Genomic DNA, 27566 nt, shown 5'->3' with positions numbered 1-27566 from the left:
TCTGCCAGGCCTCTACTGCAACTGTCTTCAGTTCCTGCTTGTTCTTGGGGTATTGTCCCCCCAGGTTGTCTTCAGCTTGTGACATGCATGCTCAATCGGATTCAGATAAGGAGACCGACTCGGCCATTCCATAACATTCCACTTCTTTCCCTTCAAAAACTCTTTGAAAATGAAAACTTACTTTATTTCAAATCTTTTGTAGTTGTGTATAGAGCCAAAAATGTTAAGAGTTGTGTTGATATCCCAATAATTATGGACCTGACTGACCGTACATCTACTATACTGCGGGGGGGGGGGGGGGGGGGGGGGGGGGGGATCTCTGGCTACTCACTCTGGAAGGGGGGCTAGTTCTGTCTACCTATACTAGGGGTCCTACCGTTACCTGTACTATACTGGGGAGACATCCTGTTGCCTACGCACTGCCACAGTGTGCTGTACTATTGGGGGTGCTACCTGTACTAGGGGTCCTACCGTTACCTATACTATACTGGGGGGACATCCTGTTGCCTACGCACTGCCACAGTGTGCTGTACTATTGGGGGTGCTACCTGTACTAGGGATCCTACCGTTACCTACACTGGGGGTCCCAGCTTGTTACCTACGCACTGCCACAGTGTGCTGTTCCATGGCAGGAAGGGGGTGGGGTTACAGCCTAGACTCCGCCCTGCTCTGGAGGCATGTGATCACTAGGATGCAGCTAAGAAAGGCAGCGGTGCTATACACAAAGTAACTTTATTTCCGGGATAGAAACAGGATTTATTACAGGGAGGGACAAAACAGAAAAATAAAATAATGTTTTATATCCACTATGTACAGGAGAGTGTGGAGGAAGTACAAGACGCCCTCTCAAACTTCAGCCCTCACACAGTCCAGCTCTAAGTGTCCACCAGGGGCGCCCTGCAACGTCAGGGCTCCTCCTTCGCTGGCCCTGGCACCGCCCCACCACGGGTCTCCCTGCACTTCTGGCAGTAGTAGATGTCGGGGACGTTGCTCTTCCGGATCTTGGCGCAGGACAGATGGATCCACGTACAGCAGATGTTGCACTCGATCATCGGACGTCCAGCAAACGGCTTTTCGCAGTAACAGGTCACCAAGTCCCAGGAGTCGTCCCCTGAGGAAGGAAGAAGACAACGGTCACCACCGGACAATACTCATTCCTCAAAGCACAAGCTCCAGGGCTGTCCCCACATCTGACAGAGGACATATTCATCAAAGCACACACCTCCCAATGACACCAACACCGCACCCCAAGCCAGGGGGGCGGGGCACAGGCGTCCCAAGCCAGGGGGGCGGGGCACAGGCGTCCCAAGCCAGGGGGGCGGGGGCACAGGCGTCCCAAGCCAGGGGGGGCGGGGCACAGGCGTCCCAAGCCAGGGGGGGCGGGGCACAGGCGTCCCAAGCCAGGGGGGCGGGGCACAGGCGTCCCAAGCCAGGGGGGCGGGGCACAGGCGTCCCAAGCCAGTGTGAAACCTGTGGTCGGCTGCTCTCCTCACAGTGGCAGGTGAGCGGATACCTGAATGGGGTGCAATGAATTACACCGCTGACACTTTAGCAAGGATGCACGTTTAGCGGACCAACTACAAAGTCTAGACCAGTGTATGTCAACATTTTATACCCTCACCAAGTGCCCCCTAACAGTAAACGTACAGTGGGATGCGAAAGTTTGGGCAACTGTTTAATTAGGAGACACACAGTGATATTTGATAAGTGAAATGAAGTTTATTGTATTTACAGAAAGTGTGTAATAATTGTTTAACCTCCCTCGCATTTCCCCCCCCCCCAAAAAAAAAAATCCCCAGGGGGGCGGCGCAGCACTTTAATGGTTTTTTTTCCCAATCATGTAGCTAGCCTAGCGCCAGCTACATGATAGCCGCTGTGCAGGGGCATCCCCCCACCCCCTCGGACCGCCTCCGGCGATCAGCGCAAACAGGAAATCCCGTTCAGCTTCCCCCATTGCCATAGCGAAGATCGGGATGACTTCGATGTCATGGCGCACAGGGGAGTCCCGATCCACCCCATAGCGCTGCCTGGCAATGATTGGGGGGGGGGGGGGGGGGGGAACACTGCGGAGGATCGGATGTTACACGTTGCTAGCAAAGTGCTAGCGGCGTGTAACAAAAAAAGTATGCAAATCGGCCCATCAATCCTCGGCGCCGGCTTCCCCCTAACTCAGCTCAGGATAACCGGCAAGGAGGGTAAATAAAATTAGGCAGGTGCATAACTTTGGGCACTGTTGTCATTTTATGGATTGCAAAACCTTTAGAACTATAAATTGGAACTCAAATAGGCCAATTATGAGAGCGTATTTAAAGCGGAATATAACCCTGCATTTCAAACTTTGCTCTAAAACATTATTTACAGTATATTATATGCAACCAGCATTTTTTTTTATAAGACCAGCATTGGAAGGGTTACAAAGGGCGTTCCTGGAGATTTCTGCAGACGCATCCGAAGCTGAAATAGATACATTTTGTTTACATAAATGTATCTAAGTGTTGAATGTGACTCACTCTCTCACTGAGAAGGAGCTTGGAGGACAGCCAAAGAGTGTGTAACATTTATCAATAGATACATTCAACTAAATAGAATGTATCTATCTGCACTTCTGCATATCTCTCTACGGAACTTTAAACCTCTGTGTTTAACCCTTCCAATGCTGGTCTAGTAAAAAAAAAAAAAAAAAAAATGCTTTTTGCATATAATATGCTGTAAATAATATTTTAGAGCAAAGTTGAAATGCAGGGTTATATTCCGCTTTAAGAGGGTCAATTGTAAGTTTCCCTCCTCCTTTAATTTTCTCTAAAGAGTAGCAACATGGGGGTCTCAAAACAACTCAAATGACCTGAACAAAAAAGATTTTTCACCCTCATGGTTTAGCGGAAGGATACAGAAAGCTGTCTCAGAGATTTCAGCTGTGTTACAACAGTTAGGAACATATTGAGGAAATGGAAGACCATAGGCTCAGTTTAAGTTAAGGCTTGTGTGACGAGAAGAGTATCCATACATCACAGCCAGACCAATAGTTCGAAGATCTCCCCTTTATTCCATCTCCAGCAGTAAAAAGAACTCCCATCCCACGCAATAGTAAAAATCCAACACTCCAATACACAGCAACAACTGTACACTCACAAGTCCAGCACCATTCTGCCCCCAGCACAGCCACCTGCCTCTTATGCTGGGATTACACCATTCCTGCCCCAAGCACAGCCACCTGCCTCTTATGCTGGGATTACACCATTCTGCCCCAAGCACAGCCGCCTGCCTCTTATGCTGGGATTACACCATTCTGCCCCAAGCACAGCCGCCTGCCTCTTATGCTGGGATTACACCATTCTGCCCCAAGCACAGCCACCTGCCTCTTATGCTGGGATTACACCATTCTGCCCCAAGCACAGGCACCTGCCTCTTATGCTGGGATTACAGCATTCCCGCCCCAAGCACAGCCGCCTGCCTCTTATGCTGGGATTACACCATTCCGCCCCAAGCACAGCCACCTGCCTCTTATGCTGGGATTACACCATTCTGCCCCAAGCACAGCCACCTGCCTCTTATGCTGGGATTACACCATTCTGCCCCAAGCACAGCCACCTGCCTCTTATGCTGGGATTACACCATTCTGCCCCAAGCACAGCCACCTGCCTCTTATGCTGGGATTACACCATTCTGCCCCAAGCACAGCCGCCTGCCTCTTATGCTGGGATTACACCATTCCGCCCCAAGCACAGCCACCTGCCTCTTATGCTGGGATTACACCATTCCGCCCCAAGCACAGCCACCTGCCTCTTATGCTGGGATTACACCATTCCGCCCCAAGCACAGCCACCTGCCTCTTCTGATGGGATTACACCATTCCGCCCCAAGCACAGCCACCTGCCTCTTATGCTGGGATTACACCATTCTGCCCCAAGCACAGGCACCTGCCTCTTATGCTGGGATTACACCATTCTGCCCCAAGCACAGCCACCTGCCTCTTATGCTGGGATTACACCATTCTGCCCCAAGCACAGCCACCTGCCTCTTATGCTGGGATTACACCATTCTGCCCCAAGCACAGCCACCTGCCTCTTATGCTGGGATTACACCATCTGCCCCAAGCACAGCCGCCTGCCTCTTATGCTGGGATTACACCATTCCGCCCCAAGCACAGCCACCTGCCTCTTATGCTGGGATTACACCATTCTGCCCCAAGCACAGCCACCTGCCTCTTATGCTGGGATTACACCATTCCGCCCCAAGCACAGGCACCTGCCTCTTATGCTGGGATTACACCATTCTGCCCCAAGCACAGCCACCTGCCTCTTATGCTGGGATTACACCATTCTGCCCCAAGCACAGCCACCTGCCTCTTATGCTGGGATTACACCATTCTGCCCCAAGCACAACCACCTGCCTCTTATGCTGGGATTACACCATTCTGCCCCAAGCACAAGCCACCTGCCTCTTATGCTGGGATTACACCATTCTGCCCCAAGCACAGGCACCTGCCTCTTATGCTGGGATTACACCATTCTGCCCCAAGCACAGCACCTGCCCTCTTATGCTGGGATTACACCATTCTGCCCCAAGCACAGCCACCTGCCTCTTATGCTGGGATTACACCATTCTGCCCCAAGCACAGCCACCTGCCTCTTATGCTGGGATTACACCATTCTGCCCCAAGCACAGCCACCTGCCTCTTCTGATGGGATTACACCATTCTGCCCCAAGCACAGCCACCTGCCTCTTATGCTGGGATTACACCATTCCTGCCCCAAGCACAGCCACCTGCCTCTTATGCTGGGATTACACCATTCTGCCCAAGCACAGCCACCTGCCTCTTCTGATGGGATTACACCATTCTGCCCCAAGCACAGGCACCTGCCTCTTATGCTGGGATTACACCATTCTGCCCCAAGCACAGCCACCTGCCTCTTATGCTGGGATTACACCATTCTGCCCCAAGCACAGCCACCTGCCTCTTATGCTGGGATTACACCATTCTGCCCCAAGCACAGCCACCTGCCTCTTATGCTGGGATTACACCATTCCGCCCCAAGCACAGCCACCTGCCTCTTATGCTGGGATTACACCATTCCGCCCCAAGCACAGCCACCTGCCTCTTATGCTGGGATTACACCATTCTGCCCCAAGCACAGCCACCTGCCTCTTATGCTGGGATTACACCATTCTGCCCCAAGCACAGCCGCCTGCCTCTTATGCTGGGATTACACCATTCCGCCCCAAGCACAGCCACCTGCCTCTTATGCTGGGATTACACCATTCTGCCCCAAGCACAGCCACCTGCCTCTTATGCTGGGATTACACCATTCCGCCCCAAGCACAGGCACCTGCCTCTTATGCTGGGATTACACCATTCTGCCCCAAGCACAGCCACCTGCCTCTTATGCTGGGATTACACCATTCTGCCCCAAGCACAGCCACCTGCCTCTTATGCTGGGATTACACCATTCTGCCCCAAGCACAACCACCTGCCTCTTATGCTGGATTACACCATTCTGCCCCAAGCACAACCACCTGCCTCTTATGCTGGGATTACACCATTCTGCCCCAAGCACAGGCACCTGCCTCTTATGCTGGGATTACACCATTCTGCCCCAAGCACAGGCACCTGCCTCTTATGCTGGGATTACACCATTCTGCCCCAAGCACAGCCACCTGCCTCTTATGCTGGGATTACACCATTCTGCCCCAAGCACAGGCACCTGCCTCTTATGCTGGGATTACACCATTCTGCCCCAAGCACAGCCACCTGCCTCTTATGCTGGGATTACACCATTCTGCCCCAAGCACAGGCACCTGCCTCTTATGCTGGGATTACACCATTCTGCCCCAAGCACAGGCACCTGCCTCTTATGCTGGGATTACACCATTCTGCCCCAAGCACAGCCACCTGCCTCTTATGCTGGGATTACACCATTCTGCCCCAAGCACAGGCACCTGCCTCTTATGCTGGGATTACACCATTCTGCCCCAAGCACAGCCACCTGCCTCTTATGCTGGGATTACACCATTCTGCCCCAAGCACAGCCACCTGCCTCTTATGCTGGGATTACACCATTCTGCCCCAAGCACAGGCACCTGCCTCTTATGCTGGGATTACACCATTCTGCCCCAAGCACAACCACCTGCCTCTTATGCTGGGATTACACCATTCTGCCCCAAGCACAGCCACCTGCCTCTTATGCTGGGATTACACCATTCTGCCCCAAGCACAGGCACCTGCCTCTTATGCTGGGATTACACCATTCTGCCCCAAGCACAGCCACCTGCCTCTTATGCTGGGATTACACCATTCTGCCCCAAGCACAGCCACCTGCCTCTTATGCTGGGATTACACCATTCTGCCCCAAGCACAGGCACCTGCCTCTTATGCTGGGATTACACCATTCTGCCCCAAGCACAACCACCTGCCTCTTATGCTGGGATTACACCATTCTGCCCCAAGCACAAGCCACCTGCCTCTTATGCTGGGATTACACCATTCTGCCCCAAGCACAGGCACCTGCCTCTTATGCTGGGATTACACCATTCTGCCCCAAGCACAGCCACCTGCCTCTTATGCTGGGATTACACCATTCTGCCCCAAGCACAGCCACCTGCCTCTTATGCTGGGATTACACCATTCTGCCCCAAGCACAGCCACCTGCCTCTTATGCTGGGATTACACCATTCTGCCCCAAGCACAGCCACCTGCCTCTTCTGATGGGATTACACCATTCTGCCCCAAGCACAGCCGCCTGCCTCTTATGCTGGGATTACACCATTCTGCCCCAAGCACAGCCACCTGCCTCTTATGCTGGGATTACACCATTCTGCCCCAAGCACAGCCACCTGCCTCTTATGCTGGGATTACACCATTCTGCCCCAAGCACAGCCACCTGCCTCTTATGCTGGGATTACACCATTCTGCCCCAAGCACAGCCGCCTGCCTCTTATGCTGGGATTACACCATTCTGCCCCAAGCACAGCCACCTGCCTCTTATGCTGGGATTACACCATTCTGCCCAAGCACAGCCACCTGCCTCTTATGCTGGGATTACACCATTCCGCCCCAAGCACAACCACCTGCCTCTTATGCTGGGATTACACCATTCCTGCCCCAAGCACAGGCACCTGCCTGTTATGCTGGGATTACACCATTCTGCCCCAAGCACAGGCACCTGCCTCTTATGCTGGGATTACACCATTCTGCCCAAGCACAGCCACCTGCCTCTTATGCTGGGATTACACCATTCTGCCCCAAGCACAGCCACCTGCCTCTTATGCTGGGATTACACCATTCTGCCCCAAGCACAGGCCACCTGCCTCTTATGCTGGGATTACACCATTCTGCCCCAAGCACAGCCACCTGCCTCTTATGATGGGATTACACCATTCTGCCCCAAGCACAGCCACCTGCCTCTTATGCTGGGATTACACCATTCTGCCCCAAGCACAGCCGCCTGCCTCTTATGCTGGGATTACACCATTCTGCCCCAAGCACAGGCCACCTGCCTCTTATGCTGGGATTACACCATTCTGCCCCAAGCACAGGCACCTGCCTCTTATGCTGGGATTACACCATTCTGCCCCAAGCACAGCCACCTGCCTCTTATGCTGGGATTACACCATTCTGCCCCAAGCACAGCCACCTGCCTCTTCTGATGGGATTACACCATTCTGCCCCAAGCACAGCCACCTGCCTCTTATGCTGGGATTACACCATTCTGCCCCAAGCACAGCCACCTGCCTCTTATGCTGGGATTACACCATTCTGCCCCAAGCACAGCCACCTGCCTCTTCTGATGGGATTACACCATTCTGCCCCAAGCACAGCCACCTGCCTCTTATGCTGGGATTACACCATTCTGCCCCAGCACAACCACCTGCCTCTTATGCTGGGATTACACCATTCTGCCCCAAGCACAGCCACCTGCCTCTTATGCCGGGATTACACCATTCTGCCCCAAGCACAGGCACCTGCCTCTTATGCTGGGATTACACCATTCTGCCCCAAGCACAGGCACCTGCCTCTTATGCTGGGATTACACCATTCTGCCCCAAGCACAGCCGCCTGCCTCTTATGCTGGGATTACACCATTCTGCCCCAGCACAACCACCTGCCTCTTATGCTGGGATTACACCATTCTGCCCCAAGCACAGCCACCTGCCTCTTATGCTGGGATTACACCATTCTGCCCCAAGCACAGGCACCTGCCTCTTATGCTGGGATTACACCATTCTGCCCCAAGCACAGCCGCCTGCCTCTTATGCTGGGATTACACCATTCTGCCCCAAGCACAGCCACCTGCCTCTTATGCTGGGATTACACCATTCTGCCCCAAGCACAGCCACCTGCCTCTTATGCTGGGATTACACCATTCTGCCCCAAGCACAGCCACCTGCCTCTTATGCTGGGATTACACCATTCTGCCCCAAGCACAGGCACCTGCCTCTTATGCTGGGATTACACCATTCTGCCCCAAGCACAGCCACCTGCCTCTTATGCTGGGATTACACCATTCTGCCCCAAGCACAGCCACCTGCCTCTTATGCTGGGATTACACCATTCTGCCCAAGCACAGCACCTGCCTCTTATGCTGGGATTACACCATTCTGCCCCAAGCACAGGCACCTGCCTCTTATGCTGGGATTACACCATTCTGCCCCAAGCACAGCCACCTGCCTCTTATGCTGGGATTACACCATTCTGCCCCAAGCACAACCACCTGCCTCTTATGCTGGGATTACACCATTCTGCCCCAAGCACAGCCACCTGCCTCTTATGCTGGGATTACACCATTCTGCCCCAAGCACAACCACCTGCCTCTTATGCTGGGATTACACCATTCTGCCCCAAGCACAGCCACCTGCCTCTTATGCTGGGATTACACCATTCTGCCCCAAGCACAGCACCTGCCTCTTATGCTGGGATTACACCATTCTGCCCCAAGCACAGCCACCTGCCTCTTATGCTGGGATTACACCTTTCTGCCCCAAGCACAGCCGCCTGCCTCTTATGCTGGGATTACACCATTCTGCCCCAAGCACAGCCACCTGCCTCTTATGCTGGGATTACACCATTCTGCCCCAAGCACAGCCACCTGCCTCTTATGCTGGGATTACACCATTCTGCCCCAAGCACAGCCACCTGCCTCTTATGCTGGGATTACACCATTCTGCCCCAAGCACAGCCACCTGCCTCTTATGCTGGGATTACACCATTCTGCCCCAAGCACAGCCACCTGCCTCTTATGCTGGGATTACACCATTCTGCCCCAAGCACAGCCACCTGCCTCTTATGCTGGGATTACACCATTCTGCCCCAAGCACAGCCACCTGCCTCTTATGCTGGGATTACACCATTCTGCCCCAAGCACAGCCACTGCCTCTTATGCTGGGATTACACCATTCTGCCCCAAGCACAGCCACCTGCCTCTTATGCTGGGATTACACCATTCTGCCCCAAGCACAGCCACCTGCCTCTTATGCTGGGATTACACCATTCTGCCCCAAGCACAGCCACCTGCCTCTTATGCTGGGATTACACCATTCTGCCCCAAGCACAGCACCTGCCTCTTATGCTGGGATTACACCATTCTGCCCCAAGCACAGCCACCTGCCTCTTATGCTGGGATTACACCATTCTGCCCCAAGCACAGCCACCTGCCTCTTATGCTGGGATTACACCATTCTGCCCCAAGCACAGCCACCTGCCTCTTATGCTGGGATTACACCATTCTGCCCCAAGCACAGCCACCTGCCTCTTATGCTGGGATTACACCATTCTGCCCCAAGCACAGGCCACCTGCCTCTTATGCTGGGATTACACCATTCTGCCCCAAGCACAGCCACCTGCCTCTTATGCTGGGATTACACCATTCTGCCCCAAGCACAGCCACCTGCCTCTTATGCTGGGATTACACCATTCTGCCCCAAGCACAGCCACCTGCCTCTTATGCTGGGATTACACCATTCTGCCCCAAGCACAGCCACCTGCCTCTTATGCTGGGATTACACCATTCTGCCCCAAGCACAGCCACCTGCCTCTTATGCTGGGATTACACCATTCTGCCCCAAGCACAGCCACCTGCCTCTTATGCTGGGATTACACCATTCCTGCCCCAAGCACAGCCACCTGCCTCTTATGCTGGGATTACACCATTCTGCCCCAAGCACAGCCACCTGCCCTCTTATGCTGGGGATTACACCATTCTGCCCCAAGCACAGCCACCTGCCTCTTATGCTGGGATTACACCATTCAGCCCCAAGCACAGGCCACCTGCCTCTTATGCTGGGATTACACCATTCTGCCCCAAGCACAGCCACCTTGCCTCTTCTGATGGGATTACACCATTCTGCCCCAAGCACAGCCACCTGCCTCTTATGCTGGGATTACACCATTCTGCCCCAAGCACAGTATGCTGGGATTACACCATTCTGCCCCAAGCACAACCACCTGCCTCTTCTGATGGGATTACACCATTCTGCCCCAAGCACAGCCACCTGCCTCTTATGCTGGGATTACACCATTCTGCCCCAAGCACAGCCGCCTGCCTCTTATGCTGGGATTACACCATTCTGCCCCAAGCACAGCCGCCTGCCTCTTATGCTGGGATTACACCATTCTGCCCCAAGCACAGCCACCTGCCTCTTATGCTGGGATTACACCATTCTGCCCCAAGCACAGCCACCTGCCTCTTATGTTGGGATTACACCATTCTGCCCCAAGCACAGCCACCTGCCTCTTATGCTGGGATTACAGCATTCCGCCCCAAGCACAGCCACCTGCCTCTTATGCTGGGATTACACCATTCTGCCCCAAGCACAGCCACCTGCCTCTTATGCTGGGATTACACCATTCTGCCCCAAGCACAGCCGCCTGCCTCTTATGCTGGGATTACACCATTCTGCCCCAAGCACAGGCACCTGCCTCTTATGCTGGGATTACACCATTCTGCCCCAAGCACAGCCACCTGCCTCTTATGCTGAGACTACACCATTCTGCCCCAAGCACAGCCCCTGCCTCTTATGCTGGGATTACACCATTCTGCCCCAAGCACAGCCACCTGCCTCTTATGCTGGGATTACACCATTCTGCCCCAAGCACAGCCACCTGCCTCTTATGCTGGGATTACACCATTCTGCCCCAAGCACAGCCACCTGCCTCTTATGCTGGGATTACACCATTCTGCCCCAAGCACAGCCACCTGCCTCTTATGCTGGGATTACACCATTCTGCCCCAAGCACACCACCTGCCTCTTATGCTGGGATTACACCATTCTGCCCCAAGCACAGCCACCTGCCTCTTATGCTGGGATTACACCATTCTGCCCCAAGCACAGCCGCCTGCCTCTTATGCTGGGATTACACCATTCTGCCCCAAGCACAGCCGCCTGCCTCTTATGCTGGGATTACACCATTCTGCCCCAAGCACAGCCACCTGCCTCTTATGCTGGGATTACACCATTCTGCCCCAAGCACAGCCACCTGCCTCTTATGTTGGGATTACACCATTCTGCCCCAAGCACAGCCACCTGCCTCTTATGCTGGGATTACACCATTCCGCCCCAAGCACAGCCGCCTGCCTCTTATGCTGGGATTACACCATTCTGCCCCAAGCACAGCCGCCTGCCTCTTATGCTGGGATTACACCATTCTGCCCCAAGCACAGCCGCCTGCCTCTTATGCTGGGATTACACCATTCCGCCCCAAGCACAGCCACCTTCTTATGCCGGGATTACACCATTCTGCAAGCACAGCCACCTGCCTCTTATGCTGGGATTACACCATTCTGCCCCAAGCACAGCCGCCTGCCTCTTATGCTGGGATTACACCATTCCGCCCCAAGCACAGCCACCTGCCTCTTATGCTGGGATTACACCATTCCGCCCCAAGCACAGCCACCTGCCTCTTATGCTGGGATTACACCATTCTGCCCCAAGCACAGCCACCTGCCTCTTATGCTGGGATTACACCATTCTGCCCCAAGCACAGCCACCTGCCTCTTATGCTGGGATTACACCATTCCGCCCCAAGCACAGCCACCTGCCTCTTATGCTGGGATTACACCATTCCGCCCCAAGCACAGCCACCTGCCTCTTATGCTGGGATTACACCATTCCGCCCCAAGCACAGCCACCTGCCTCTTATGCTGGGATTACACCATTCCGCCCCAAGCACAGCCACCTGCCTCTTATGCTGGGATTACACCATTCCGCCCCAAGCACAGCCACCTGCCTCTTATGCTGGGATTACACCATTCCGCCCCAAGCACAGCCACCTGCCTCTTATGCTGGGATTACACCATTCTGCCCCAAGCACAGCCACCTGCCTCTTATGCTGGGATTACACCATTCTGCCCCAAGCACAGCCACCTGCCTCTTATGCTGGGATTACACCATTCCGCCCCAAGCACAGCCACCTGCCTCTTATGCTGGGATTACACCATTCCGCCCCAAGCACAGCCACCTGCCTCTTATGCTGGGATTACACCATTCCGCCCCAAGCACAGCCACCTGCCTCTTATGCTGGGATTACACCATTCCGCCCCAAGCACAGCCACCTGCCTCTTATGCTGGGATTACACCATTCCGCCCCAAGCACAGCCACCTGCCTCTTATGCTGGGATTACACCATTCCGCCCCAAGCACAGCCACCTGCCTCTTATGCTGGGATTACACCATTCCGCCCCAAGCACAGCCACCTGCCTCTTATGCTGGGATTACACCATTCCGCCCCAAGCACAGCCACCTGCCTCTTATGCTGGGATTACACCATTCCGCCCCAAGCACAGCCACCTGCCTCTTATGCTGGGATTACACCATTCCGCCCCAAGCACAGCCACCTGCCTCTTATGCTGGGATTACACCATTCCGCCCCAAGCACAGCCGCCTGCCTCTTATGCTGGGATTACACCATTCTGCCCCAAGCACAGCCACCTGCCTCTTATGCTGGGATTACACCATTCCGCCCCAAGCACAGCCGCCTGCCTCTTATGCTGGGATTACACCATTCTGCCCCAAGCACAGCCACCTGCCTCTTATGCTGGGATTACACCATTCCGCCCCAAGCACAGCCGCCTGCCTCTTATGCTGGGATTACACCATTCCGCCCCAAGCACAGCCACCTGCCTCTTATGCTGGGATTACACCATTCCGCCCCAAGCACAGCCACCTGCCTCTTATGCTGGGATTACACCATTCTGCCCCAAGCACAGCCACCTGCCTCTTATGCTGGGATTACACCATTCTGCCCCAAGCACAGCCACCTGCCTCTTATGCTGGGATTACACCATTCTGCCCCAAGCACAGCCACCTGCCTCTTATGCTGGGATTACACCATTCTGCCCCAAGCACAGCCGCCTGCCTCTTATGCTGGGATTACACCATTCCGCCCCAAGCACAGCCACCTGCCTCTTATGCTGGGATTACACCATTCCGCCCCAAGCACAGCCGCCTGCCTCTTATGCTGGGATTACACCATTCTGCCCCAAGCACAGCCACCTGCCTCTTATGCTGGGATTACACCATTCCGCCCCAAGCACAGCCGCCTGCCTCTTATGCTGGGATTACACCATTCCGCCCCAAGCACAGCCACCTGCCTCTTATGCTGGGATTACACCATTCCGCCCCAAGCACAGCCACCTGCCTCTTATGCTGGGATTACACCATTCTGCCCCAAGCACAGCCACCTGCCTCTTATGCTGGGATTACACCATTCTGCCCCAAGCACAGCCACCTGCCTCTTATGCTGGGATTACACCATTCTGCCCCAAGCACAGCCACCTGCCTCTTATGCTGGGATTACACCATTCTGCCCCAAGCACAGCCGCCTGCCTCTTATGCTGGGATTACACCATTCTGCCCCAAGCACAGCCACCTGCCTCTTATGCTGGGATTACACCATTCTGCCCCAAGCACAGCCACCTGCCTCTTCTGATGGGATTACACCATTCTGCCCCAAGCACAGCCGCCTGCCTCTTATGCTGGGATTACACCATTCTGCCCCAAGCACAGCCACCTGCCTCTTATGCTGGGATTACACCATTCTGCCCCAAGCACAGCCACCTGCCTCTTATGCTGGGATTACACCATTCCGCCCCAAGCACAGCCACCTGCCTCTTATGCTGGGATTACACCATTCCGCCCCAAGCACAGCCACCTGCCTCTTATGCTGGGATTACACCATTCTGCCCCAAGCACAGCCACCTGCCTCTTATGCTGGGATTACACCATTCTGCCCCAAGCACAGCCACCTGCCTCTTATGCTGGGATTACACCATTCTGCCCCAAGCACAGCCACCTGCCTCTTATGCTGGGATTACACCATTCTGCCCCAAGCACAGCCACCTGCCTCTTATGCTGGGATTACACCATTCTGCCCCAAGCACAGCCGCCTGCCTCTTATGCTGGGATTACACCATTCTGCCCCAAGCACAGCCACCTGCCTCTTATGCTGGGATTACACCATTCTGCCCCAAGCACAGCCACCTGCCTCTTCTGATGGGATTACACCATTCTGCCCCAAGCACAGCCGCCTGCCTCTTATGCTGGGATTACACCATTCTGCCCCAAGCACAGCCACCTGCCTCTTATGCTGGGATTACACCATTCTGCCCCAAGCACAGCCACCTGCCTCTTATGCTGGGATTACACCATTCTGCCCCAAGCACAGCCACCTGCCTCTTATGCTGGGATTACACCATTCCGCCCCAAGCACAGGCACCTGCCTCTTATGCTGGGATTACACCATTCTGCCCCAAGCACAGCCACCTGCCTCTTATGCTGGGATTACACCATTCTGCCCCAAGCACAGCCACCTGCCTCTTATGTTGGGATTACACCATTCTGCCCCAAGCACAGCCGCCTGCCTCTTATGCTGGGATTACACCATTCTGCCCCAAGCACAGCCACCTGCCTCTTATGCTGGGATTACACTATACAATTTCGTTAGATTTTTCTGTTATGCTGGGAATACACGGAGCAATCCGGCGGCTCGATTGATAAGGAAACAAACTAACCGTGTATGCCCAGCATAAATTCAACATGTTGGAAATGTATCTATCTTACTATCTATCTGCCGAGCAATTAGGCGTTCTACTCAGCAGGAGATCACCAGAAGACAAATCACCAGAGATAATGACCAGTCCCTACAGAAAATAATCTAATTATGCATTCTAAAGCCTCGTCTACACGGGTAGATGAGGCGGCGATGTTCCGACAGGTCCGATCTGTGAGCCGCCGATTCCCTGCTCGTTCCCCGCGAGAGGACAATGGCAGGGAATCGAGCGGAAGATAAGCGGCGCCGGCAGGGACGAGCGGGGGATTGAATAAGACGCACGCGCGGGGATGCGGAAGAGGCGATCCGGCAGCTAATCGAGCCGCCGGATCGCCTCCACATCTCCCCGTGTAGACGGGGCTTTACAGAAAACCTAACAGAAAAATCTAATGCTGGGCATACACGGAGCGATCTGGCAGCTCGATTAGTCCCCACTCATCCCCGCGGGCGCTTCCTCGCTATTGTCTGCCCGCGGGGAATTGATCCGCGCAGTGATCGGACCCGTCGGAAATTATCAATCGAGCCATCAGCAGCTCGATTGATAAAAAACAAAAAAAAAACGCGCCGTGTATGCCCAGCATAACAGAAAATGGTTTGGTGTATCCCCAGCATTATAGGCATTACATAGAAGCCTCCAGCAAAGCCTAGGTCACAAGAGGCTTCTGGATCTTCCTGCAAGGCCATAGTAAACAAGTCCATAGACAACTCAGCAGCTATCTAGGGCAGCAACAATAGAAGCCCTTAACTATATTAGCTGGCCTTCAAACAGAGTATACAATACACATGATACATTACAGAAACATTACATTTTACAATTCACAGCATAGTAATAATATAGGTTTTGCCACAACTTGAAGTGACAGACCAAGAAAAATCTCGGATAAACAGAAGTGACGAATGGTGAGAACAGTCAGTCAACCCACAGACCAGCACCAAAGACCTACAACATCGTTTTGCTGCAGATGGAGTCACTGTGCATCGTTCAACCATTCGGCGCATTTTACACAAGGAGATGCTGTATGTGAGAGTGATGCAGAGGAAGCCTTTTCTCCGCCCACAGCACAAACAGAGCCGCTTGAGGTATGCTAAAGCACATTTGTACAAGCCAGCTTCATTTTGGAATAAGGTGCTGTGGACTGATGAGTTATTTGGGCATAACAAGGGGCGTTATGCATGGAGGAAAAAGAACACAGTATTCCAAGAGAAACACCTGCTACCTACAGTAAAATATGGTGGTGGTTCCATCATGCTGTGGAGCTGTGTGGCCAGTGCAGGGACTGGGAATCTTGTCAAAGTTGAGGGACGCATGGATTCCACTCAGTATCAGCAGATTCCAGAGACCAATGTCCAGGAATCAGTGACAAAGCTGAAGCTGCACCAGGGCTGGATCTTTCAACAAGACAACGACCCTAAACACTACTCAAAATCCACTAAGGCATTCATGCAGAGGAACCAGTACAACATTCTGGAATGGCCATCTCAGTCCCCAGACCTGAATATCATTGAAAATCTGTGGTGTGACTTAAAGAGACACTGAAGCGAAAAAAAAATGATGATATTATGATTTGTATGTGTAGTACAGCTAAGAAATAAAACATTAAGATCAGATACATCAGTCTAATTGTTTCCAGTACAGGAAGAGTTGAAAAACTCCAGTTGTTATCTCTATGCAAACAAGCCATTAAGCTCTCCGACTAAGTTAGTCGTGGAGAGGGCTGTTATCTGACTTTTATTATCTCAACTGTTCCTGGACTATTTACTTTTCCTCTGCCAGAGGAGAGGTCATTACTTCACAGACTGCTCTGAAAGAATCATTTTGAATGCTGAGTGTTGTGTAACCTGCACATATTATAGAATGATGCAATGTTAGAAAGCACACTATATACCTGAAAATAAAAGTATGAGAATATTTTCTTTGCTGCTAATCTTCTAGTAATTATTCATAGTACACAACCAATTCACTATATCATATTTTTTTCGCTTCAGTGTCTCTTTAAGGTGCGTATACACGCACTACGGAAGCCAGGGACCCAGTACTGGAGCTGGAGAAGGCTGAGGACGCCGGCGTGGGAGCGATCTGTGCGGAGGGGGCTGGAGGAAGTGACGGGACCCGGTACCGGAGCTGGAGAAGGCTGAGGACGGCGGCGTGGGAGCGATCCGTGCGGAGGGGGCAGGAGGAAGTGACGGGACCCAGTACTGGAGCTGGAGAAGGCTGAGGATGGCGGCGTGGGAGTGATCCGTGCGGAGGGGGCTGGAGGAAGTGACGGGACCCAGTACTGGAGCTGGAGAAGGCTGAGGACGGCGGCGTGGGAGTGGTCCGTGCGGAGGGGGCTGGAGGAAGTGACGGGACACGGTACCGGAGAAGGCTGAGGATGCCGGCGTGGGGTGATCCGTGCGGAGGGGGCTGGAGGAAGTGACTGGACACGGTACTGGAGCTGGAGAAGACTGAGGACGGCAGCGTGGGAGCGATCCGTGCGGAGGGGGCTGGAGGAAGTGACGGGAGCTGGTACCGGAGCTGGAGAAGGCTGAGGATGCCGGCGTGGGAGTGATCCGTGCGGAGGGGGCAGGAGGAAGTGACAGGACCCAGTACTGGAGGTGGAGAAGGCTGAGGACGGGGGCGTGGGAGTGATCCGTGCGGAGGGGGCTGGAGGAAGTGACAGGACCCAGTACTGGAGGTGGAGAAGGCTGAGGACGGGGGCGTGGGAGTGATCCGTGCGGAGGGGGCTGGAGGAAGTGACGAGACCCAGTACCGGAGCTGGAGAAGGATGAGGATGGTGGCGTGGGAATGATCCGTGCGGAGGGGACTGGAGGAAGTAACGGGACCCAGTACTGGAGCTGGAGAAGGCTGAGGATGGCGGCGTGGGAGCGATCCGTGCGGAGGGGGCTGGAGGAAGTGACGGGACCCAGTACTGGAGCTGGAGAAGGCTGAGGATGGCGGCGTGGGAGCGATCCGTGCGGAGGGGGCTGGAGGAAGTGACGGGACACGGTACTGGAGCTGGAGAAGGCTGAGGATGGCGGCGTGGGAGCGATCCGTGCGGAGGGGGCTGGAGGAAGTGACGGGATCCAGTACTGGAGCTGGAGAAGGCTGAGGATGGCGGCGTGGGAGCGATCCGTGCGGAGGGGGCTGGAGGAAGTGACGGGACCCAGTACCGGAGCTGGAGAAGACTGAGGACGGCGGCGTGGGAGCGATCCGTGCGGAGGGGACTGGAGGAAGTGACGGGACCCAGTAAAGGAGCTGGAGAAGGATTAGGATGGCGGCGTGGGAATGATCCGTGTGGAGAGGGCTGGAGGAAGTGACGGGACCCAGTACTGGAGCTGGAGAAGGCTGAGGATGGCGGCGTGGGAGTGATCCGTGCGGAGGGGGCTGGAGGAAGTGACGGGACACGGTACTGGAGCTGGAGAAGGCTGAGGATGGCGGCGTGGGAGTGATCCGTGTGGAGGGGGCTGGAGGAAGTGACGGGACCCAGTACCCGAGCTGGAGAAGGCTGAGGACGGCGGCATGGAAGCGATCCGTGCGGTGGGGGCTGGAGGAAGTGACGGGACCCAGTACTGGAGCTGGAGAAGGCTGAGGACGGCGGCGTGGGAGCGATCCGTGTGGAGGGGGCTGAAGGAAGTGACGGGACCCAGTACCGGAGCTGGAGAAGGCTGAGGACGGCGGCATGGGAGCGATCCGTGCGCAGGGGGCTGGAGGAAGTGACGGGACACGGTACTGGAGCTGGAGAAGACTGAGGATGGCGGCGTGGGAGCGATCCGTGCGGATTGGGCTGGAGGAAGGGACGGGACCCAGTACCGGAGCTGGAGAAGGCTGAGGACGGCGGCGTGGGAGCGATCTGTGCAGAGGGGACTGGAGGAAGTGACAGGAGCTGGTACCGTAGCTGAAGAAGGCTGAGCACGGCGGCGTGGGAGTGATCCGTGTGGAGGAAGAGACAGGACCCAAGTACCGAAGCTGGAGAAGGCTGAGGACGGCAGCGTGGGAGCGATCCATGTGGTAGAGGCCTGAAATGCGGGTCGGGTTCGGGCACCCGAATTGATGTTGGAAGCGGGTAGCAAGGTGCAGGTCGGATTGCGGGTAGCGAGGAGGGGAAGAGTCGCTGGAAGAAGAGGCAGTTGGGGCAGCGGCGGGGAGGGGGGCCAGAAACTCCCCCTCCCTCACCTAGGTCCTTTCCTTCAGTTCTCTCCCCCTCCAGAATAGCGGCGGCGCTGCGGGCGGGCGGAGGATTACTCACCTTCTAACTTCTGGCAGGGTCCCCTCGTCACAGGTCTCCACCTTCAATGCCGCCCACTGTGCTTCCTGATTGGCGGAAGTACAGTGGGCGGCATTGAAGGCAGCGACCTGTGACGAGGGGACGCTGCCGGCGCTTGGAACGCGGAAGTTAGGTGAGTAATCCTCCGCCCACCCGCAGCGCCGGCGCTATTTTGAAGGAGGGGACCCAGGTGAGAGAGGAGGGGGGGCTCTGTAAGCGACTGGGGGACAACTATGCTGGCCGCACTGGGGGACAACTATGCTGGCCGCACTGGGGGACAACTATGCTGGCCGCACTGGGGGACAACTATGCTGGCCGCACTGGGAGACAACTATGCTGGCCGCACTGGGAGACAACTATGCTGGCCGCACTGGGAGACAACTATGCTGGCCGCACTGGGAGACAACTATGCTGGCCGCACTGGGAGACAACTATGCTGGCCGCACTGGGAGACAACTATGCTGGCCGCACTGGGAGACAACTATGCTGGCCGCACTGGGAGACAACTATGCTGGCCGCACTGGGAGACAACTATGCTGGCCGCACTGGGAGACAACTATGCTGGCCGCACTGGGAGACAACTATGCTGGCCGCACTGGGAGACAACTATGCTGGCCGCACTGGGAGACAACTATGCTGGCCGCACTGGGGGACAACTATGCTGGCCGCACTGGGGGACAACTATGCTGGCCGCACTGGGGGACAACTATGCTGGCCGCACTGGGGGACAACTATGCTGGCCGCACTGGGGGACAACTATGCTGGCCGCACTGGGGGACAACTATGCTGGCCGCACTGGGAGACAACTATGCTGGCCGCACTGGGAGACAACTATGCTGGCCGCACTGGGGGACAACTATGCTGGCCGCACTGGGGGACAACTATGCTGGCCGCACTGGGGGACAACTATGCACTTTATAGTGCAAATGTGCACTTTAGAAGTAATCTTTTTAAAAAGCGGGTCGCGGGTGCGGGTATGAAAAAGTGGACACGTGCAGGCCTCTACCGTGTGGAGGGGGCTGGAGTAAAGGACAGGACCCAGTACCAGAGCTGGAGTACGCTGAGAAAGGCGGCGTGGGAGCGATCCGTGCGGAGGAAGTGACGGGACCCGGTACCGGAGCTGGAGAAGGCTGAGTACGGCGGCGTGGGAGCGATCCATGAGGAGGGGGCTGGAGAAGGCTGAGGGCAGCGGCGTGGGAATGATCCGTGTGGAGGGGGCTGGAGGAAGGTACGGGACCCAGTACCAGAGCTGAAGAAGGCAGAGGATGGCAGCATGGGAGCGATCCGTGCGGAGGGGGCTGGAGGAAGTGACGGGAGCCGGTACTGGCACTGGAGAAGGCTGAGGACAGTGGCGTGGGAGCGATCTGTGTGAAGGGGGCAGGACCCAGTACCGGAGCTGAAGAAGGCAGAGGATGGCGGCGTGGGAGCGATCCGTGCGGAGGGGGCTGGAGGAAGTGACGGGAGCCGGTACTGGCACTGGAGAAGGCTGAGGACAGTGGCGTGGGAGCGATCTGTGTGAAGGGGGCAGGACCCAGTACCGGAGCTGAAGAAGGCAGAGGATGGCGGCGTGGGAGCGATCCGTGGAGGGGGCTGGAGCCGGTACTGGAGCTGGAAAAGGCTGAGGGCAGCGGCATGGGAGTAACCGTGCGTAGGGGGCTTGAGGAAGTGACGGGACCCAGTACTGGAGCTGGAAAAGCCCGAGAACGGCAACGTGGGAGTAATCCGTGTGGATGGGACTGAAGGAAGTGATGTGAGCTGGTACCGGAGCTGAAGATGGCAGAGCGTGGAACGTACACACACACACACACACACACAATGTACACACACACACACACACACACACACTACACACACACACACACACACACACACACACACACACACACACACACACACACACACCACTACACACACACACACACACCACTACACACACACACACTACACACACACACACCACACACACTACACACCACACACACTACACACCACACACACTACACACCACACACACTACACACCACACACACCACACACACCACACACCGTACACACACCACACACCGTACACACACCACACACCGTACACACACCACACACCGTACACACACCACACACCGTACACACACCACACACCGTACACACACCACACACCGTACACACACCACACACCGTACACGTTATAATTTAAGTAGGCCTCAGTTACTTGGCCTGAGTTTTATGTAAAAGGCTTGTCCGCAGTGTATGCCTTTGAAATAAATAGAGGTTTTGTGATGCAGGCAGAGGCATCTCAGGGCCTGCGTGTAGCAGAAGATACACGCAGATACTGAGAACATGTTCCTAACAGAAGGCCATCGGCCTATTCTGACCTCCACACGTACACCACAGGAACAGTAAACATCAGCCATATTTACTAAACATCCACAGTCCTGCATATAGGTCAAATGCCTCATTGATTATTAATCAAGTAGGTGTGTATGATGACACCACGAGTGGGTCCACCAATAATCTGATCTAGGGGGTGGCGAAGATGATGTCATATTTAACTCTTTCCTAGTCGGTATTAAACCCGGAGTGAGCGATGGAGAGAGCATTCTGCTTCTTCCTTCCGCAGTAGCTCGCAAGGCTGACTGGGACCTCTAAGTATGCTCTTCCTTTCTATAATCTGATATAATGTCTGCTGTACATAGGTAGTCTAGATGTAACATAGAGTAGATACAAGAAGACCTGGGTACTTTCAGTAGGAAGATACTCACGCCGCTGTAACGCAACATGGAAGTCTGCTTTGCCAGGAGATGATAAACTGTATCTATCTGTATTTCTGTTACTTGAATAAATAACGTAAACCTTGAAGAAGCCTGAGGAAGTCTATCTCCTGCTTGCTGTGTGGAGAGTCAAGTGATCTCAATAGTCTGTGAGACGTAACTGTAAGAAGTTACTGGTGTCGAAGCAAGGTGATAAGAACAGTTTATAACACACACACACACACACACACACACACCCACCGTACACACACACACACACACACACACACACACACACACCGTACACACACACCGTACACACACACCGTACACACACACGTACACACACACACACGTACACACACACACACCGTACACACACACACCCACCGTACACACACACCCACCGTACACACACACCCACCGTACACACACACCCACCGTACACACACACACACACACACCCACCGTACACACACACCCACCGTACACACACACACACACACACCCACCGTACACACACACACCCACCGTACACACACACACCCACCGTACACACACACACCCACCGTACACACACACACCCACCGTACACACACCGTACACACACACGTACACACACACACACACCGTACACACACACACACCGTACACACACACACACACACTGTACACACACACACACACACACACCATACACACACACACACACACCATACACACACACACACACACACCGTACACACACACCGTACACACACACCGTACACACACACACACACACACACACACAGTACACACACACACACACACACACACACACACACACCGTACACACACACACACACACACACACACACACCGTACACACACACACACCGTACACACACACACACACACACACCGTACACACACACACACACACACACACACTGTACACACACACCGTACACACACACACACCGTACACACACACACACCGTACACACACGTACACACACACACACACACCGTACACACACACACACACACACCGTGCACACACACACACACACACACACACACACACACACACACAGTGCACACACGTACACACACACACACACACACACCGTACACACACACACCCACCGTACACACACACACACCCACCGTACACACACACACACACACACACCGTACACACACACACACACACACACACACCGTACAGACACACCGTACAGACACACCGTACAGACACACACACACACACACCGTACACACACACCGTACACACACACCGTACACACACACCGTACACACACACCGTACACACACACCGTACACACACACCGTACACACACACCGTACACACACACCGTACACACACACACAGCAGCCACAGCCTCTTATATAAAGACTGCTTCCTTGTCCTGACCGTTGATGGAGTTAGACTGCAGAGCAGACAAGCGGTTCTTGCCGTCCATGCCCTGCCGGGCTACAGTGATGGGTTGAGTCACAATAAAGACACGCCTAACAGGGGCCACGAAAGCAGGGGGATCACTCACCAGTAACACCAATCCCCACCTAGAAAATGCTCTTACCTGACTCCACCATGATATCTTCATCCATCACCTGAGTATCCCCATCACTAGAGCTGCCCCCACCATCCCGACTACTCTCTGCACTGGGCGGGGGCTGAGGTGCAGAGGGAGGAGCCAACTGTCTCCGCACCTCCTCCTCTTCATCTTCATCATCGTCATCATCATCAGTGTCCGTCTCACTCATTTTCAGAGTTGCTCCTCTGTGTCTCTGCCTCCTCTTCCTGCGGTTGCTCCGCCTCACGCGGGAATGTTCCGCCCCTTTCCTTTTGCTGGGTCCCGCCTGCCCCTTGGCCTTCATCACAAACGTCTGAATAGTATTGAGGTCAGAGACTCCGGGGGCGGCACTCCCTCGCGGGGGATCCGGTGAGTCCCAGCTGTCGCTCTCTTCCGTCCGGTGAGGAGATGTACCCTGAGGGGACCATGAGGACTCCTACATGAGGAGAAACAAGGTTACACACGTGTCCATGTAACCAGCCGCCCAACACACATGCAAACCACCTTATACCGATCATCGGAAATAAGCTGTGCCGAAGGTGCTACACTATATACAGCTCACAGAGCCAAAGGACTGCCGAGCATTCTGGGTACTTCTCATACAAAGCTGTGCCGAGGGTGCCACACTATATACAGCTCACAGAGCCATAGCACTGCCGAGCATTCTGGGCACTCCTCATACAAAGCTGTGCCGAGGGAGCTACACTATATACAGCTCACAGAGCCATAGCACTGCCGAGCATTCTGGGTACTCCTCATACAAAGCTGTGCCGAGGGTGCTACACTATATACAGCTCACAGAGCCATAGCACTGCCGAGCATTCTGGGTACTCCTCATACAAAGCTGTGCCGAGGGTGCCACACTATATACAGCTCACAGAGCCATAGCACTGCCGAGCATTCTGGGTACTCCTCATACAGAGCTGTGCCGAGGGTGCCTCACTATATACAGCTCACAGAGCCATAGCACTGCCGAGCATTCTGGGTACTCCTCATACAGAGCTGTGCCGAGGGTGCCACACTATATACAGCTCACAGAGCCATAGCACTGCCGAGCATTCTGGGTACTCCTCATACAGAGCTGTGCCGAGGGTGCCACACTATATACAGCTCACAGAGCCATAGCACTGCCGAGCATTCTGGGTACTCCTCATACAGAGCTGTGCCGAGGGTGCCTCACTATATACAGCTCACAGAGCCATAGCACTGCCGAGCATTCTGGGTACTTCTCATACAAAGCTGTGCCGAGGGTGCCACACTATATACAGCTCACAGAGCCATAGCACTGCCGAGCATTCTGGGTACTCCTCATACAGAGCTGTGCCGAGGGTGCCACACTATATACAGCTCACAGAGCCATAGCACTGCCGAGCATTCTGGGTACTCCTCATACAGAGCTGTGCCGAGGGTGCTACACTATATACAGCTCACAGAGCCATAGCAGTGCCGAGCATTCTCGGTACTCCGCATACAAAGCTGTGCCGAGGGTGCCACACTATATACAGCTCACAGAGCCATAGCACTGCCGAGCATTCTGGGTACTCCTCATACAAAGCTGTGCTGAGGGTGCCACACTATATACAGCTCACAGAGCCATAGCACTGCCGAGCATTCTGGGTACTCCTCATACAAAGCTGTGCCGAGGGTGCTACACTATATACAGCTCACACAGCCATAGCACTGCCGAGCATTCTGGGTACTTCTCATACAAAGCTGTGCCGAGGGTGCCACACTATATACAGCTCACAGAGCCATAGCACTGCCGAGCATTCTGGGTACTCCTCATACAAAGCTGTGCCGAGGGTGCCACACTATATACAGCTCACAGAGCCATAGCACTGCCGAGCATTCTGGGTACTCCTCATACAGAGCTGTGCCGAGGGTGCCACACTATATACAGCTCACAGAGCCATAGCACTGCCGAGCATTCTGGGTACTCCTCATACAAAGCTGTGCCGAGGGTGCTACACTATATACAGCTCACAGAGCCATAGCACTGCCGAGCATTCTGGGTACTCCTCATACAGAGCTGTGCCGAGGGTGCTACACTATATACAGCTCACAGAGCCATAGCACTGCCGAGCATTCTGGGTACTTCTCATACAAAGCTGTGCCGAGGGTGCCTCACTATATACAGCTCACAGAGCCATAGCACTGCCGAGCATTCTGGGTACTCATACAAAGCTGTGCCGAGGGTGCCACACTATATACAGCTCACAGAGCCATAGCACTGCCGAGCATTCTGGGTACTCCTCATACAAAGCTGTGCCGAGGGTGCCACACTATATACAGCTCACAGAGCCATAGCACTGCCGAGCATTCTGGGTACTCCTCATACAGAGCTGTGCCGAGGGTGCCACACTATATACAGCTCACAGAGCCATAGCACTGCCGAGCATTCTGGGTACTCCTCATACAAAGCTGTGCCGAGGGTGCTACACTATATACAGCTCACAGAGCCACAGGACTGCCGAGCATTCTGGGTACTCCTCATACAAAGCTGTGCCGAGGGTGCCACACTATATACAGCTCACAGAGCCATAGCACTGCCGAGCATTCTGGGTACTCCTCATACAGAGCTGTGCCGAGGGTGCCACACTATATACAGCTCACAGAGCCATAGCACTGCCGAGCATTCTGGGTACTCCTCATACAGAGCTGTGCCGAGGGTGCTACACTATATACAGCTCACAGAGCCATAGCAGTGCCGAGCATTCTGGGTACTCCTCATACAAAGCTGTGCCGAGGGTGCCACACTATATACAGCTCACAGAGCCATAGCACTGCCGAGCATTCTGGGTACTCCTCATACAGAGCTGTGCCGAGGGTGCCACACTATATACAGCTCACAGAGCCATAGCACTGCCGAGCATTCTGGGTACTCCTCATACAAAGCTGTGCCGAGGGTGCTACACTATATACAGCTCACAGAGCCATAGCACTGCCGAGCATTCTGGGTACTCCACATACAAAGCTGTGCCGAGGGTGCCACACTATATACAGCTCACAGAGCCATAGCACTGCCGAGCATTCTGGGTACTTCTCATACAAAGCTGTGCCGAGGGTGCCACACTATATACAGCTCACAGAGCCATAGCACTGCAGAGCATTCTGGGTACTCCTCATACAGAGCTGTGCCGAGGGTGCTACACTATATACAGCTCACAGAGCCATAGCACTGCCGAGCATTCTGGGTACTTCTCATACAAAGCTGTGCCGAGGGTGCTACACTATATACAGCTCACAGAGCCATAGCAGTGCCGAGCATTCTGGGTACTCATCATACAAAGCTGTGCCGAGGGTGCCTCACTATATACAGCTCACAGAGCCATAGCACTGCCGAGCATTCTGGGTACTTCTCATACAAAGCTGTGCCGAGGGTGCCACACTATATACAGCTCACAGAGCCATAGCACTGCCGAGCATTCTGGGAACTCCTCATACAGAGCTGTGCCGAGGGTGCTACACTATATACAGCTCACAGAGCCATAGCACTGCCGAGCATTCTGGGTACTCCTCATACAGAGCTGTGCTGAGGGTGCCACACTATATACAGCTCACAGAGCCATAGCACTGCCGAGCATTCTGGGTACTCCTCATACAGAGCTGTGCCGAGGGTGCCACACTATATACAGCTCACAGAGCCATAGCACTGCCGAGCATTCTGGGTACTCCTCATACAAAGCTGTGCCGAGGGTGCCACACTATATACAGCTCACAGAGCCATAGGACTGCCGAGCATTCTGGGTACTCCTCATACAGAGCTGTGCCGAGGGTGCCTCACTATATACAGCTCACAGAGCCATAGCACTGCCGAGCATTCTGGGTGGTACTCATACAAAGCTGTGCCGAGGGTGCCTTACTATATACAGCTCACAGAGCCATAGCACTGCCGAGCATTCTGGGTACTCCTCATACAGAGCTGTGCCGAGGGTGCTACACTATATACAGCTCACAG

General features: G+C 54.5%; 1 protein-coding gene across 2 annotated transcripts in view; it reads right to left on the bottom strand.

Moving 5' to 3' along the window:
- Positions 1-716: 716 nt before the first annotated feature.
- Positions 717-27566, bottom strand: part of PHF23 (PHD finger protein 23) — a 44434-nt gene continuing 17584 nt past the window's right edge. For both annotated transcript variants that reach the window (XM_068271954.1, XM_068271953.1), the window contains exons 4-5: positions 23615-24044; positions 717-1111 (exon numbers count right to left, since the gene is read on the bottom strand). In XM_068271954.1, coding sequence (XP_068128055.1) covers positions 906-1111; positions 23615-24044 — 636 coding nt within the window. In that variant the 3' untranslated portion in view covers positions 717-905. The remainder of the gene's footprint in view (positions 1112-23614; positions 24045-27566) is intronic.

Source organism: Hyperolius riggenbachi, chromosome 3, assembly GCF_040937935.1.
Source record: "Hyperolius riggenbachi isolate aHypRig1 chromosome 3, aHypRig1.pri, whole genome shotgun sequence".
Lineage (NCBI taxonomy): Eukaryota > Metazoa > Chordata > Amphibia > Anura > Hyperoliidae > Hyperolius > Hyperolius riggenbachi.
This window is presented reverse-complemented; position numbering and strand designations above follow the sequence as displayed.